Source organism: Botrytis porri (assembly GCF_014898465.1).
Source record: "Botrytis porri strain MUCL 3234 chromosome Unknown BPOR_007, whole genome shotgun sequence".
Taxonomy (NCBI): domain Eukaryota; kingdom Fungi; phylum Ascomycota; class Leotiomycetes; order Helotiales; family Sclerotiniaceae; genus Botrytis; species Botrytis porri.
Genome location: NW_024066081.1, coordinates 2,723,522 through 2,738,041, shown reverse-complemented (window position 1 = coordinate 2,738,041; position 14,520 = coordinate 2,723,522). Strand labels below are relative to the sequence as shown.

Genomic DNA, 14,520 nt, shown 5'->3' with positions numbered 1-14,520 from the left:
GTTGGTCTGGTGGTCTCAGTGAAGTAAACATCAATCAATTCCTTTGTATGGACATAAGAAGGACTACACAGATCACGGGTCTCAGATCTAATCTAATCTTATCTTAGATCTACCTAGGCCCATATGACCGAAACAACCCCGAGCGAGGGGATATGCACATAAATTTCGCCATACTGAGTTCCCCGCAGATTGATTATAAATGAAAGCTATGAGGAGTGCTATGGGGCGTTTTCTATCCCCCATACGCCCTCCGTGAATTCGCAGTGATATTAACTTTAAGACATCTACATACCTATCTTTACACTCATCAAAGGAGCAATTTTCACAAAATGGCAACCATCAAGTCAGTGGCAGTCATCGGCGCTGGACCAGCTGGCGCAATTGCGCTCGATGCTCTGGCTCAGGAGCAAGCATTTGATGAGATCCGGCTCTTTGAGAGAAGAGAGAAAGCTGGAGGGTGCTGGTGAGTACGAAAAGTCTGAAAGGTTAAGACATTGGAACAATCACTTATGTTCACCTCGCAGGCTCGGAGATCCAAAAGATCACGTCCAACAAATCCCAGACTTTGAAAAACTTGCTTCTCGCAGACCAGACGAGACTCTTCTCATTCCATCCGAACTTCCTACCACGCTTCCGCACAACACCCAATATAGATTTTCTGATACCTCGATATATCCTACGTTGGAAACAAATATAGATGCTTTCGCCATGTCTTTCTCTCAAGAACCGTTTCCGGAAACAAGATCGGCGGTCAATATTAAGAGACATGGCGAAAACTCGCCGTTTCGCCATTGGAAGGTGGTGGAAAAATATGTTCAAGATTTGGTGGATCGGAAAGGATACCCGGATCTCATATCGTACAATACTACTGTGGAGCTTGTTCATAAAGACTCACAGACATCGAAATGGATTTTGACGTTGCGCAAACCCCTTGACAATGGAATTGAAGATAGATGGTGGACGGAATCTTTCGATGCAGTGGTTGTAGCAGCAGGACACTACAGTGTCCCGTTCATTCCTTCAACCCCAGGTCTTTCTACCTTTGCCCAGAACTTTCCTGGAAAGGTCCTTCATTCGAAAGCTTGGCGTGACCCAGAAACATATCGTGGGAAGCGTGTAGTAGTCGTTGGCGCCAGCATCTCTGGTCCTGATATTTCTTATGCTCTTGCTGATTATGTTGAACGACCTCTTCACTCTGTTGTCCGAGGCAAATACCATCCTTATTTTTTTGACTACGCTTTCCAGCATCCTCATATTCTCCGACGCCCGCCGATATCCCACATAACTTCGGATCCCAATACAGATGAGCGAACAATTCATTTTGAGGATGGGTCTAAATTAGAGAAAGTAGACTACATTATTTTTGGAACTGGATATTCCTGGACTCTTCCTTTCATTCCTAATCTCGATTCTACAATACGCAATAATCGTCTTCCAAATCTGTATCAACACATATTTTGGCGCAAAGACCCTACATTAACTTTCGTTGGTGCTATAGCCGCAGGATTTACATTTAAGGCATTTGAATGGCAAGCCGTACTTGTAGCACGATTTTTAGCCGGATGCATCACTCTTCCTTCAGCTGAAGAGCAGAAGAAGTGGGAAGAAGATAGAATCGCAGTAAAAGGGGATGGAGTACCCTTCACAGCTATCTATCCCGATTTTGAAGAGTATTTTGAGACCATCAGGGAAATGGCAGGTGAGCCAAAGGATGGTAAAGGTAGAAGTTTACCGAAATTTGAGAAGTGGTGGAGAGAAGGGTTTGACAATGGACATTTGAAAAGAATAGATATGTGGAAAAGGGGGAACGAAGAAGCGAGACGTAGAATCGAGAAAGAGAACCAGGAAAGTGTAGTATCACCAGAATCTCGAGTCAGCAATCTGTAATTATCTGTATGGTTCCTTGAATATATTGAGAATTACGGTTTAGTGAAAGGTTCTCCGATGTTATTAATACATGGGTATGAGTTGTACCCAACTCAATTCGTTGCAGTAGTTCTAGAAGAGCAGAAGTGATTATTGCTGTGCTCTCAGACGATCCGTACTTAACTTTGCTCTTCCGGTATCTCCTCCAACCTCTCCATCTCCAACTTTTCCCTTTCCAACCTCTCCCTCTCCGCTTTCTCCTTCTTCTTTTGTAACAGTTTCAGTGCAGTTTCTGGGACAAGGATAGGTTCGCAGACATCAACCCATATGTCCTCTATGCGGTTCGAGGTTTGCTCTTTAACCCCACGTTTTTTGTAGTACGGATACCTTTCCGTGAGACGCTGCACAAGTTCTCTCACGTCGATAGTTTGCATAGCATGTAGATTCCTGACAAGGTGCCAACCCTTTTTGTCTCCGCCAAATCTAAAGTAGCTAGGCCAGGCATCATCGCCGCTGACATCAATGTCGAAGTCCTTGATTTTATCAACTTTTTCTGGTTTTAGATTCCACTTCCATAGATGCGGGCCGTTGCAGAGCCTATGAAGTACCGCTTGTGCGTGATAACTTGGAAAAAGGGTGCCATTGATTTTATAGAGAGGCGCTGCCGTCCTGACAATCTCGCGAGTTAGAATCCTTAACTTCATTCTGAATTTTCTGAGGTTGGGACTATGGAAAATCATCGAAAATGTAGACATAACAAAAAAGAAGGCCTGGCTGGAAGAGATGTCATATTCGATAGCCATACTCTGTATGAGGAAAAAGTGGCGTTGGATTTTAAAACAAAATCTGAACAGGACCATCTGTTCAAGGAATCTAAAAGTCTTCGTCTTGTATAAAAGGGAGCTGCCCTCAATTTCAAGATATGCCTGTCGACAAATCATAAAGAGATTGAAAATTTGGGCTCGAAAGCTAGGGTGTGCTTGATCGACGAACTTTTGGCGAGAGCAGGCTCGTTTTTGTGCGTAGAATTTCTTGCTACCACGTGGAGGGATTCGGCCCTCAAACACATGCCGGTCTCGATTAAATTGCGGTTGCGAAATCGCTACTGTGATAGGTTCGCGGCCGCCAGCTGCAACTGTCAGTATGTATTTGCCCGCATCTTTTGAGATACTGGGAAAAGAGGATTCTACATACGAAGATTGAGAATACAAAATTCCCAGATGATTAAACGCACTTCTGGCTGGAGATCGAGGAGTAAACACGCTTCTTTCTGAGGACGAATAGAATTCGCCCAATTTTGAGACTGGAAATGATTAGACTCCTTCAAAACGAGAAATTTGGCTGGAGGGCTTGGACTCATTTACTTTCACATCGGTACGCTCATTCACGAGTCTGCAGTGTTTCTTTTGCACTTTCAAGGTTTGTTTCGCCTGGAACACCATCAGCTTCAAATGAGTGAGTAAAGGCTTCTCACTAGGAACTCACTGCTGCAGCGTTGAAACCTTTCGCCATTAAATGGCCTTTCAAAGAAGCTCCTGGCATGATTTTCTTGTGGCTCTTCCCCTTACGTCTTTGAAAATTTCCTCTCCCCATGGTTGGTAATCGATAGTTGATAATTGGAGGGATGATATGGATAAACTGTTTTCCTTTTGAAATACAGGAATATTAGTTGTAGAAGGAAGATATAAAGGGTTTATTTAGAATTTTACTTCAGGAAAGTGCGAACAGCTCCGCTGCTTGAATGTTATTTCTATGATAAAACTTTGAGTTACCCGTCAGTTATTCAATAGACTATGGTTGTTCGATACCTTTTCACATGTATCACTACTGCATCATATGCCTAAATTACCCATTTCACATCATCTTGGTCTCCAAGACAGAGGCAAGTAATCGTTCTGCCTCGAATCAAACTTCCGTCTACGAATCATTGATGGCCTCGGGAACAGAGTCTAAGCGGATTAACATCACAATTAACACTCACAAGCGGCGGTGGAACTGAAAGTTTCAGCGACTTCGTTCCTTCTTTTCTCTTCTCTCTCCTTTACTTTTCTCCAAGGTATCCAGGGGAAGAAGTCAGTTCAATCAAAAATGCGCTGGGACTTCAGATTTTTTTTCTTTTTGAAGCCAAAGCAAGTGACGTTAGAGTGCATGGATTTCGATATCGAGAGATTGCCCAGAAATCTGACTACTGTTCTACCTGAGGACTCATTAATACAGGCCATGACCGTCCACCATGATAGTAGTAGCATCAATAGCAGTATTCATGACAACTAGCATCGACTCCAGATATGGTGTTGTAGAGATCTTATCTAATGAAGTGTGCAAGCCAGTCAAGAAAGCACGCCACGCAATATGCCTTTTTCTCTTCAACAATTTCATCGTTATATATATCACTCACTGCTTCGCTACTAGAGAATAAATAGGCTTTCTTAAATTGCTACGGAGTGATATCAAAGCAAAGATTGTCAACCAACTAATAGAACTTGAGAAACGGAACTTGCATACCGCAATTCTCCTCCAATCCGTTATACCATAAGTTTCGTTTCATATTTCGAACCTACGATTCTCCCACTTGACGAGGAACTTTAGGTTGCTGGAATTGTAACACCATATTAAAGATCTTCGTAGAGTATAAATGTTCCAAATGATCAGGAAAATTCCGATCATCGCATTACCCCAAAAATTTCGAATCCCTCAAAGCACCAGAATATCCAATTCCCATTCCCATCGCTATCTTATCCAGTGTTCCCAACATACCTAGACCTCGCATCCGGAAGCCTAACTTCGCCTCCCCCCTCAATAGCCCACTGCCTCTGCCTTCTCTGCCGTCCTTCCCTTTCCCTAAACATCACACGCTGTCTCTGCGCCTGGAGCGTATACCAATAAAGCCAACTCTGCAACGGACCCCACCCATGATAAAACTCCGCCCAAACCCTCGTCGCGGAAACTCCCGGCCATCCTCTCTCAGCAAACATCCGCGGCCAATCCCTCGTATCGAAAAATCGCCGATCACGATGGTCTGGCGCATCTAAAACCCAGTGAAATTCAGCCCACATGCGGTTTTGCAACGGTGTTCCGTCGGTCCATCGACCGGCTTTCTTTTCCTGACTTCGTCGCTTGGCTCGCCAGGTGGCGCTCATGATTTGTATGATTCGATGGCGGGCTTTGTGTCTCTTGAGAATAGCTTCTTCAATTTGGGTTTGTTCCATATCGTCTGCTTTCGCAGCCATTTTCTCAACGACATCGATTTTTCGCTTCAATTTGCCGTATTCTGCGTCAATCTCATTTGCAGCCCATACCTTTACCCCATCCCAAATCTGACAATTCTTGATATGGACCTCCTCCCTAAACCCTCTACCCTTCAAATCATAAAAAATCCGTTTTCTCTGCGCCCACCAAGCCCCTGGTATTCTCTTCTGTCCGCATCCAGCCATCCTCTCTTTCTCCGCATCCACGCCCTCGAACACCCTCTCAAAAACACCCTCTGCCAACCCTCCATCAACAACAATCGAATCCACCTGTTCACCCCACGAAAACTTCAAAAGCTGCTCTTGCAACTGAACCACCTCCAAAATCTTCTTATTCGGTTTCTGCCACGGATGAAAATTATCATGCCACTGTTCTCCCTGAACTCGTGCGCGATTCCATCCTGCATTCAAATCCAGATGTGGATAAGGATTGAATTGTTCATCGCGGCGACACTTGGCCATAAACCCAGCCATCCCATACCATTCCCTCAAGCTCTCTTTCACCGTTCGGGGGTGCAAGTGAATTTTAGATGGGAGTGGTGTTCTGGATGCGAATGACTCGGCGAGACGGCGGGAGTCTGGTTGCCCATATTTGCGCGGTGTGATTGGGGGTGATCGTACGCATTTCAAGTATGTTTGTTGATTGAGATCTCGGTTGAAGAAGGCTGGCGGTGGTGCGGGAAGTTTAGGACAAATGTCGGGATACTTCTCGTAGAGTGCGCGGAGTTCAATACGGCTTGTTGGACTGACGATTATTGGAGTTGCTGAAGTAGTGGTCAGACTGGTGGCAGTTTTACCTTGATTGCAGATTTTTCCTTTGTAACTTGGGTGCTGAAGACTACTGATTTCTGGCGCAGTAGTGCTATCAGAGGCTTGCATTTGGTGAACAGTTTTAGAGACGACTGCAGTCTGAGCTGTATTTTCCACTTTCAGATTTGAATTTGTGCTTGTGGATGTGGAGCTGGATTCTGAGCTGGAACTAGATCTGGAGCTGGGCGATGAAGGTTCTGGTGTCAGCATGAATGGCTTTGTGTTGACCGTCAGAGGGTCAACTTCATCATCATCATCAACAGCCTTGTGCTCTGCAATTGCACAAATGCCAGTTCTTTTCCCATTAACATTATGAAAACCTGGACCAGATTTGTCAGCTATCCCTTTCAACTTGAGTCTGTCGTTAGAGATAGAAATAGAAGTATAAAAAAGCTGAGCAAAGTCAACATCAATGTAAGAATCAAGAGCCTGAAATCCTTGTATTGGTGTCTGTGTAGCAGAAATTTGTTCCATTGAAAGTGCGATTTTCTGTTGTCTTCAAGAACGTAGAGGCTGTTCTATTAACTTGAAGCTGGTTGAGGATTCAAAAGGTTATTATGTGGTTGTTGAGCTGGAGAAACTGGCACGGGGCCAGAGAGAAATTGGGAGCAAATTTAAGAAGTACACACCAAATGCAGTGAATCAAAGATGACTAACAAAGTCCTATTGTAATGTCAATAGAATTTGATACATCAATTGAGAGCAATAATATGTGTCTGAAGGTGATCAGGTGATAGTATATGTTTTGATACAACTCGAAGGGTTGTGCTCGCTTAAATTGAGTGGACAGGGGATTCCTCATCATGACTTCCAAGGTGTTAAGTGACAATGTATGAGCTAGCGATTTAGTCTCCGACAAGTTTGATTGCACATATTTTGAAAAAGAGAAGAGTCGAAAAGTTTAGGACAAGCCCAGCAGACTGCCAGATCTTTAAAATAAAATTGTTTCAATTAATTGAACATTTTTGGATCTTCCAAATGTTAGTGGAACCCACAATAGTTGACCATACACCACCACACCACAATGTTACACCAATTTTATTACATTTTCCAAAAATTGACCAATACCCAACCAACCAAGCTCCAGTAAGACCCCTTATCGTCATTCATTTCTCGTATCGCTGACCCCGTAAAGCCCTGATTATCGCCAATTTCCCTGACTCAATGATAGAAGCCCTTGTATACAATCGACATCATCCTTCTTGCTCGGGCTCACCGGAGCTTGCATAAAATTTTGAACATCATCATCGGGAGCTTTGGTATTCTTTGTACTAGCTTCTGCATCCTCATAAACCTGGGGCTCAGAATGCGCGCTCTTTCTTCGCTTATTTCTGTTGACGTCAAAGTCTGCGTGAGTAGGGATGCTAGGATTGTCTTGAAGGATTCCTTTCGCTTCTTTGTCACTCTCCTTTTGGATATGAGCAGGCCGCCGGCGTGGGTTTACGCCACTTTGAGACGGGACCCAATTCTCCTTGTCCGAGTCTCCTGATGGAGATCTCATCAACGGATCTTTATCATTAATAGGCTCTCTGGCTTTCTTGATACTACTCTGCATCCTCGCAGCACTTGACGATGCGCGCCCCAATTTAGGTCTCTTCCCTTGCAGATTCGGTCGAGATAGTGTGTTTCGTTTACTAGGATTGGGGTTTAAAGCACTGCTGCTAGTCGAGCGGATAAGACTAATAGCTGCGATTGCTGAACCACTGGACTCATTTTCCGCCTGAGTGGTGAGTTCGTCACGAGCCTCTCCTTCGGCACAAAATTCCCAAGTCCGTGCATCACGCGAGCGGCCACTCCGTAAACGAGGCATGTAAGGGCCATTAAAGGATGAAGATCCGAGAGGCAGGGCACTATGGCTGCGATATAAGCTTCGCATTCGCTTTAGTGGAATGACGCTAGACAATGAAGATGTTGGCCGTTCGGCATGTGGGCGGGGAGGGGTGATTTCTCCTTCGACTAACTCTGCTCTACCATCAAGGCCAGTTGAAAGACGCACTCGAGATGTAGCAGATGGAGTAGTATCTGTTGTGATTCTTTCAGGGCAAGACGATGGGAAGATTGGTCGAGAACTGGAGATATTTTGTCAGTAGCTCATTCGCGATGGAGGATTTAGAATTAGGATTGCATACATGGTGGGAGTTGTGAACATGGCACTGTGAGCAGCAACAGGGGTTGAGAATGGGTTCACGTTATTCCAACGATTGGCCAGGTATCCAGGTGTAGCGGAAAATGATTGAGATAGGGATTCCGAAACCGATTGAGAGCGAGTTTCCTTGCTGGGTGTCTCCGAGACTAAAGAATTGAGTTCGGTCTTTACCGGAAGCTTTTGAGTACCTTCCGCAACTTTCTCTAAAGATTTGATTGTAGATGTTATTTCGGGTGCTAACAGCTCAACGTCCTGTGAAATTCGAGATTCGTCCTGATTATCAAGTGTTCTTAAAGCCTCGTTTGGCAGTGATGATTCGGCTTGCTCATCTGTTTCCTGGCTGCTACTATAGTTGACTATAGATGCAGGATCAGAAGACAAGGGATTCAGACCAAGACCAAAGGCTGCAATTTCATGTGGAAGAAGTGGACGCGACTTTCTTCGATTGATTTGGCGACGATTTTGGAACCATATCTATGGGAAGTGACTAGTCAGTCGGGACGCGTCTTGTAATATAGTACAATAGAACTCGGCGGTAGCCATACCTGAACTTCCTTCTCGTTCAATCTAACACTTTTGACTATTTCTGCACGCGCTGCTTTGTTCGGTTTGGGGTTTTCCTTGTACTGGGCTTCGAGAAATGCTTGGTCTTCGGGGCTACAGAAATCAACTCATCAGCACACCATACTTCGTATAATATATAACATTTTGTATGGAAACAGAAAGTTCAAGCCAAAAGTGTCGAAAAAAAAGGCCTGCAAAATACAGATAAAAGACATAATCCTGCATACCTGGTGCGTTTCCTTTTCTGCTTCCCACCCTCCAATTTCCCTTCATTATCAGGGGCCTCTTCCTTGAGGGGAACAAATGCAGCAACGTCCTGTGAGGAATTGGCGGGCTCTAAATCTCCGTTGTTGTCTGAGTAATTCGGGCGTTCCTTCTCTACTTCAGGTAGGCTCCGGGGGCCAGACCCAGAATCAAGTTGAGGGATATGTTCAGGGAGAGTTAGTGAGGGAGAGCGGGGTGGAGGTATCGGGGGTAGAGTCGCGTCGTCCATATTAATGATTATTCATACCAAATGAATATGTAATTGAAGGATGTGTTATAGAATATAAATTCTCAATAACAAAAATTCCAATTCCCGTGTGGATAAACTGAATTGGGAGGGATGAGGAATGAGAGGAGGAAGATTTGTATGCATGAGTTGAGGTCGACGCGTTTGGGGAACCGCGACGCAAGCGAGAATCTAAAGAATCCAAGGAATTTCCACATCTACCCCGGAACAGATAATGTTATCATCACGAAGTATGACCAATTAATTTAAATGTTTTATGCAGTTCAAATTCAATTGATCAGAACTTTGAAGGTTTGTCAATATTTCACAATCAATTTTCATAGTTCAATAAAGTCTTGATAATACATCTATATTTGCTACATGACGAACGATTGATCGTCAACACGTGACCTGCATGCACTTTCCGATCCAGGACAGGGATTCTTAGTGGTAAATATACTCTTAAACAGGAATACTTTTCCGTCTTTACCAGTTGGGTAATCCATCTGGTAGAGCTGCTGCTGTACTAGATCCTGATGTAGATGACGGTAAGGCAACAAAAGCTTCAGTGTGAGTAGCTGAAGCGGTACCCGGACTTGAATAGTTACTGGCAACCCTTGCCTTTCCTTCCGCGATGTCGAGGTCAAGTAACGTTCGTCTGAAGAACTCCAAACTTGCTACTGGCTGGTAGTATGGTACTTCATGACCTTTTCGTAAGAGTCAGTCAGTGAATCAAATCTTGATCATATTTAAGTGTAGGGAGATATGACATACCTGCTTCATAGATTCTCAAGAAACTGAAGTTTCCATACTGTCTTACTTCTCCGTACTCTGTTCCATCGACGATGAATGGAGCATATCCTGCGGCCGCAAACTCAGCGCTGTGAGTATACTTTGCGGCCAAGGAAATGGCTTCTCCTCCAAACCACTATTTGTTCGTGTTAGTTTAGGTTCTTGTAACGAATCAACTATCTGGGCATAAACTTGCATTGCAAATATAATCTGCATCACCATAAAATAGTGATACTCTAACGTCGTTTGCCAGTAAATATTCTATATCTTCCAAGAAAGTGGGATAGACAAAATCTCCAGTCTGTTGGAATGCGTAGTAAACTTCCTCATTGGCGTCCTCGCTATAATTCAGGTTTACTCCTAGAGCATTTTGTGTAGAGGCCAAGTTGAGGTAATCAAGAAAGTATGTTGGTGGAGTTGGATCATCTGAAAATGTGGTTAGCTCAACTTCATGTCAATGTAATCTTTGAATCGTATGGAGAAGAAATTGAGGAGCGTATCAAAATGGGCGAACGGACCATATGGATGTCTGATGTCATAGGCTCCCCGCCCTCCATACGTATAGTAGACCCCTTCCACTGTGTCTCTGCAGAGGTTCTCGGCTTCAGTGCAGATTGCTTGATCTGCAGCGGATGTCAAGTTTGTTGCTCTGCAAAGACCTATCTGGTCAAGGCAGCCATTGCCCATATTCAAAGCAAACTTTGCAAAGTTGTAGACTATTGTAGTCAGTATAGTCAACGAATGTTTGGTAGTGGTTTGAATACCTGTGTCGTTATAAGCCTTGATGCCATATGAGTTATTCACCGCAAATTCGGGATAACTATCAGTTACATGATTAGTAGATCTTCGATGCACACACAAACATTGGTGACATGACTTACAAGGGTGCCTGGATATATTCGTCGATGATTCCATTACCAACACCAAGGGTGTTAAATTCTAGTTGGATACCTGCAATAGTGCCGTTTGCAATTTCCTGATTTCTGTCGTAGAAGTACTTGTAAAAAGCTGGACCATAGTGACCCCCATAACTTTCTGTCCATAGATTAAATTCCTTTTTCGTGGTGAGGTTGACAGCTGGGTCGAGTTGGGGCAAGCCGCCAAGAAACCCTTGCCTGTGAAACATTAGGACGATGAAAATATTACAACTGTTATAGAAGACTGAAGATAACAGAGATGAGAGATCCCAAAAATTGAAACATGAGCAGCCAGTCTCTATGTCTTCAGCAGAGAAAAAAGTGTTTCTTACAGAACGTGCCAAGCGGCTACAGCCGACAAATCTGTCGTGTCGAGGGCTGTCGCATTGATGATAGGATATCTTCCTTGCGCTCCAGCAAATGAAGAATTCTCATAAACACCGGTGACTGTTTCCCAAGTTAGTACGTCTTCATGAACGATTTGTCGAGCTACTTACATGGATTCAAACTTCCTTCGCCTTCAGAACCATACGAAAAGCCAACGCCCAGAGGTTGAGAAAGGAACAGTAAGTTCGAATACTCGCTAAACGAATAAGGGTTTAATTCGGTAGTGAGGTTTGCTGTAACATTACAAGGCCCCAATTCTGGCAAGGTCAGCTAGTTTCCAATGGGTGTTCCATGGTGGTACATGCCTTGAAAGAGACCAATCATAGAATCAGAACCGGGTCCACCATTAAGCCATAAAGTGACTGGTGCATTTGCAGGATCGTTTCGAGCTTCAAAAAACCAGAAGAAGGTATGTGAGTTGCTAAGAAAGTTTAGCATCTTGGGACTACAATACTTCAAATGTCAGGCTTCAAGAAGAACGTACGCATCAAGGTCGATGTATCCCGAGTACGAGTTCACACCAGGTGTAGTTTCACACACGCCTTCTTTTCCAGGCTCCTTGTAACGAATTGTTATGTTTTGAGGTGTAACCAGAGTCTTTACCCCAGTTGCATTTGCTGGGACGCCTCGGCCTGCCAGACTAGCTTGTACATTCCTCTGGGTGATTTTGGCACCGTTCACCACTGTGAACAATGCTAATCCTGCTGTGATTGGGGAAATCATTGTTCATACAAAGGAGTATATTCAACGAAGATATCATCATCATGTTCCATGAACAGACTTGGGTGTACAATACTTATAGGTACACGAAAACACCTCAACATCGCAAATCTTAACGTCCTTCCTGATGTGTTTTAGCTCATTATCACTATGCAAAACGCCTGCATCAACTCCACTGAATGAGCAACATTCAGACCTTGTCATATTTCAAGCAGGAGTTAAATCGAGTTCGGAATACGAGGAATAGTAGCCGCCTCATCCTATTGCAGATCGAGTGACGATTGTACTTCAAGGATAATCTAGGAATCTTGCTGGAACTGCATTGCGTAGGATAGGGTTTGTAGATAAGACAAATGAATAACAACCTTTTTTTTTCGGTAGACGCTACCTGGAACACACGGAGAAATCGGCTCGGAAACTATTCATTGGGCAATTATGTTCAACAAACTTGTTAGCCTTCGCTCAACCTGGTATAATGTTATACACGATAAGAAGTGGTGCGGGGTTTGTTGGCTGGGGTATCTAAGTGCAATATCCGTGGATTTCTCATATCGGAGAAGCATCTCTGTTGGGAACTGCATCTCATACAGGGATACAACTGGCGAAAACAGCGAAGAGTATATCGTCATATCCTTTAAGGTCAACTCGGTACCAAAAATCGATGACAAGCAAGTAAAAAGCATGAGGGTTAGGTAGTAATAAGAGCTTAGAGATCGAGATCCGAGCTTCCTTCTATGGCTTAGTAGTTAAGTCTGACCGCTGATATGGAAAGTATCTTGTCTGGAAATTGGCAAATGATAAGATATGCTGACAATACATGTCTGGGAGGCTGGGTAATACTTAAAAAAAATTCAATTTCCCGGTCGTATCCAATCACAATTTAACCACTTTTTTTCGTTATGGCCTTACAAGCCCTTGAGTTCATAAAGTTGTCTATCAAAAGAACTAATGGCTTTTTGCTCTAGCTACATAAGCTGCCAATGGCAGTGATATCTCGAGAATTAATTCTATCTCAAGATGTTCGTCGCTCATAAAATTCCCAATCCATCCCTCCCAGCATACCCCTTGGCCTGTGATGTCCCTGCTCCGAGTAAACGAGAGAGCGTCATCTGCCTCTATGCGCAAAACCGATCGACAGGAGAAATGCAAATACCACCGAGAGAAAAAGAACTATCTAAGATGCTGCTGATTGATCGAAGGTCCTCTGGACATTATTGCGGTCGATTTACAAATCGTTGTCATCCTCATCTGGAAGTGGCATAGCAGCGGCGTCTTCCATCTCCTTGTGGTATACCTTCAGGAGCTCCTCATCGACTTGTGCAGTTGGTGGTGCCAATGCTGGTGCAGCAACGAATTCCTGATACATATTAGTCACATTACTTTGGAAATTATGGAAATAGTTGTGTCCGTACCAAAGTTGGGTTACCAACGAGCTTGCGGGCCAACCACAAGAAAGGCTTCTCGAAGTTGTAGTTGGATTTAGCCGAAATGTCGTAGTATTGGAGATTCTTCTTTCTGTGGAAGGTGATGGTCTTTGCCTTTACTTTACGTTCCTTGACATCGACCTTGTTTCCGGTAAGAACAATAGGAATGTTTTCGCAAACACGAACCAAATCACCTATCCGGAGAATTAGTTTTGAGACCATTCCAACACGAGATTTTGAAGGAGCTTACGATGCCAGTTGGGAACGTTTTTGTATGTGATACGGGAAGTAACATCGAACATGATGATACCGCATTGGCCATTGATGTAATATCCATCACGGAGACCTCCGAACTTCTCTTGTCCAGCAGTATCCCAGACGTCGAATTGGATGTTTCCCAAGTTCTGCGAGTGTTAGTCAACCTTGCCTTGGGCCAAGGTGGGGAATTCGCAACATACGGTAGTAAATCCAAGGGGGTGAACTTCGACACCGAGAGTGGCGATATATTTCTTCTCGAACTCACCAGTCAAATGGCGCTTGACGAAGGTAGTCTATTTGATGATTAGCCTTTGATCCAAGATGCTACGACGCCTCTATCGTTGGAATGAAGGCGCAAATTTCGCGACAATGATATCCAACTCAACAACTAGACAACGACGAGAGCGATATGATCATCCGTAAGTTCGACTGTCTTACCTTGCCAGTTCCTCCATCACCGACAAGCACGAGCTTGAAGGTTGGTGTTGTTGGTGCAGCAGAAGTCTCCGCCATGATTTCTTGATGCTTTCGGTAGGTAGAAATTTAGGTAAACAGATCTGGCACGGGTCGATACTGTTGATCAAATAGTCAGCGCAAATGTAAATTTGTTGATGCGAGAATGAATTTGATGACTAGAAGAGTTGTAGAGGAGGAGGGGTACCTGTTATCGTTGAAAATTCGTCGTGGACGTGGTGGAGTATGATTTGGTCTCCAAGGATGTGAGAATGTTTTGATTGCTACAAGACCAAAACTTTAGTGAGAAGAAAGCGGTGGGCGGACTTTATGTAAGCGAAAAATGTATTTTTGATAGAAGTCACGTTATTATTCTGTCATTCATTCACCGTCAACCAATGTCAAAATCTTGGAACAGTGGAATTAAGTGGAATGAAATTTTTGA

General features: G+C 43.9%; 6 protein-coding genes across 6 annotated transcripts; 1 reads left to right on the top strand and 5 right to left on the bottom strand.

The window, feature by feature from the left end:
• Positions 1 to 329: 329 nt before the first annotated feature.
• EAF01_006150 (uncharacterized protein) lies at positions 330 to 1,887 on the top strand (the record flags this gene model as incomplete). Its single annotated transcript, XM_038914404.1, has 2 exons — positions 330 to 463; positions 525 to 1,887. The coding sequence occupies 2 exons, from the start codon at positions 330 to 332 to the stop codon at positions 1,885 to 1,887; spliced, it is 1,497 nt and encodes a 498-aa protein (XP_038770853.1).
• Positions 1,888 to 2,045: 158 nt separating this feature from the next.
• EAF01_006149 (uncharacterized protein) lies at positions 2,046 to 3,459 on the bottom strand (the record flags this gene model as incomplete). Its single annotated transcript, XM_038914403.1, has 4 exons — positions 2,046 to 2,995; positions 3,061 to 3,169; positions 3,231 to 3,296; positions 3,352 to 3,459. 4 exons carry the CDS (start codon positions 3,457 to 3,459, stop codon positions 2,046 to 2,048), a joined length of 1,233 nt encoding a protein of 410 aa, XP_038770852.1.
• Positions 3,460 to 4,601: 1,142 nt separating this feature from the next.
• Positions 4,602 to 6,398, bottom strand: EAF01_006148 (uncharacterized protein; the record flags this gene model as incomplete). Its single annotated transcript, XM_038914402.1, has 1 exon — positions 4,602 to 6,398. One exon carries the CDS (start codon positions 6,396 to 6,398, stop codon positions 4,602 to 4,604), a length of 1,797 nt encoding a protein of 598 aa, XP_038770851.1.
• Positions 6,399 to 7,065: 667 nt separating this feature from the next.
• EAF01_006147 (uncharacterized protein) lies at positions 7,066 to 9,127 on the bottom strand (the record flags this gene model as incomplete). The annotated part of the gene is made up of 4 exons (XM_038914401.1): positions 7,066 to 7,993; positions 8,054 to 8,544; positions 8,616 to 8,727; positions 8,862 to 9,127. The coding sequence occupies 4 exons, from the start codon at positions 9,125 to 9,127 to the stop codon at positions 7,066 to 7,068; spliced, it is 1,797 nt and encodes a 598-aa protein (XP_038770850.1).
• Positions 9,128 to 9,610: 483 nt separating this feature from the next.
• On the bottom strand, positions 9,611 to 11,943 carry EAF01_006146 (uncharacterized protein; the record flags this gene model as incomplete). The annotated part of the gene is made up of 10 exons (XM_038914400.1): positions 9,611 to 9,831; positions 9,899 to 10,052; positions 10,113 to 10,342; positions 10,435 to 10,632; positions 10,681 to 10,736; positions 10,798 to 11,031; positions 11,166 to 11,280; positions 11,331 to 11,477; positions 11,526 to 11,641; positions 11,705 to 11,943. 10 exons carry the CDS (start codon positions 11,941 to 11,943, stop codon positions 9,611 to 9,613), a joined length of 1,710 nt encoding a protein of 569 aa, XP_038770849.1.
• A 1,222-nt stretch (positions 11,944 to 13,165) lies between these two features.
• On the bottom strand, positions 13,166 to 14,135 carry EAF01_006145 (uncharacterized protein; the record flags this gene model as incomplete). The annotated part of the gene is made up of 5 exons (XM_038914399.1): positions 13,166 to 13,297; positions 13,353 to 13,558; positions 13,615 to 13,768; positions 13,823 to 13,915; positions 14,061 to 14,135. The coding sequence occupies 5 exons, from the start codon at positions 14,133 to 14,135 to the stop codon at positions 13,166 to 13,168; spliced, it is 660 nt and encodes a 219-aa protein (XP_038770848.1).
• Between the last annotated feature and the right edge of the window lie 385 nt (positions 14,136 to 14,520).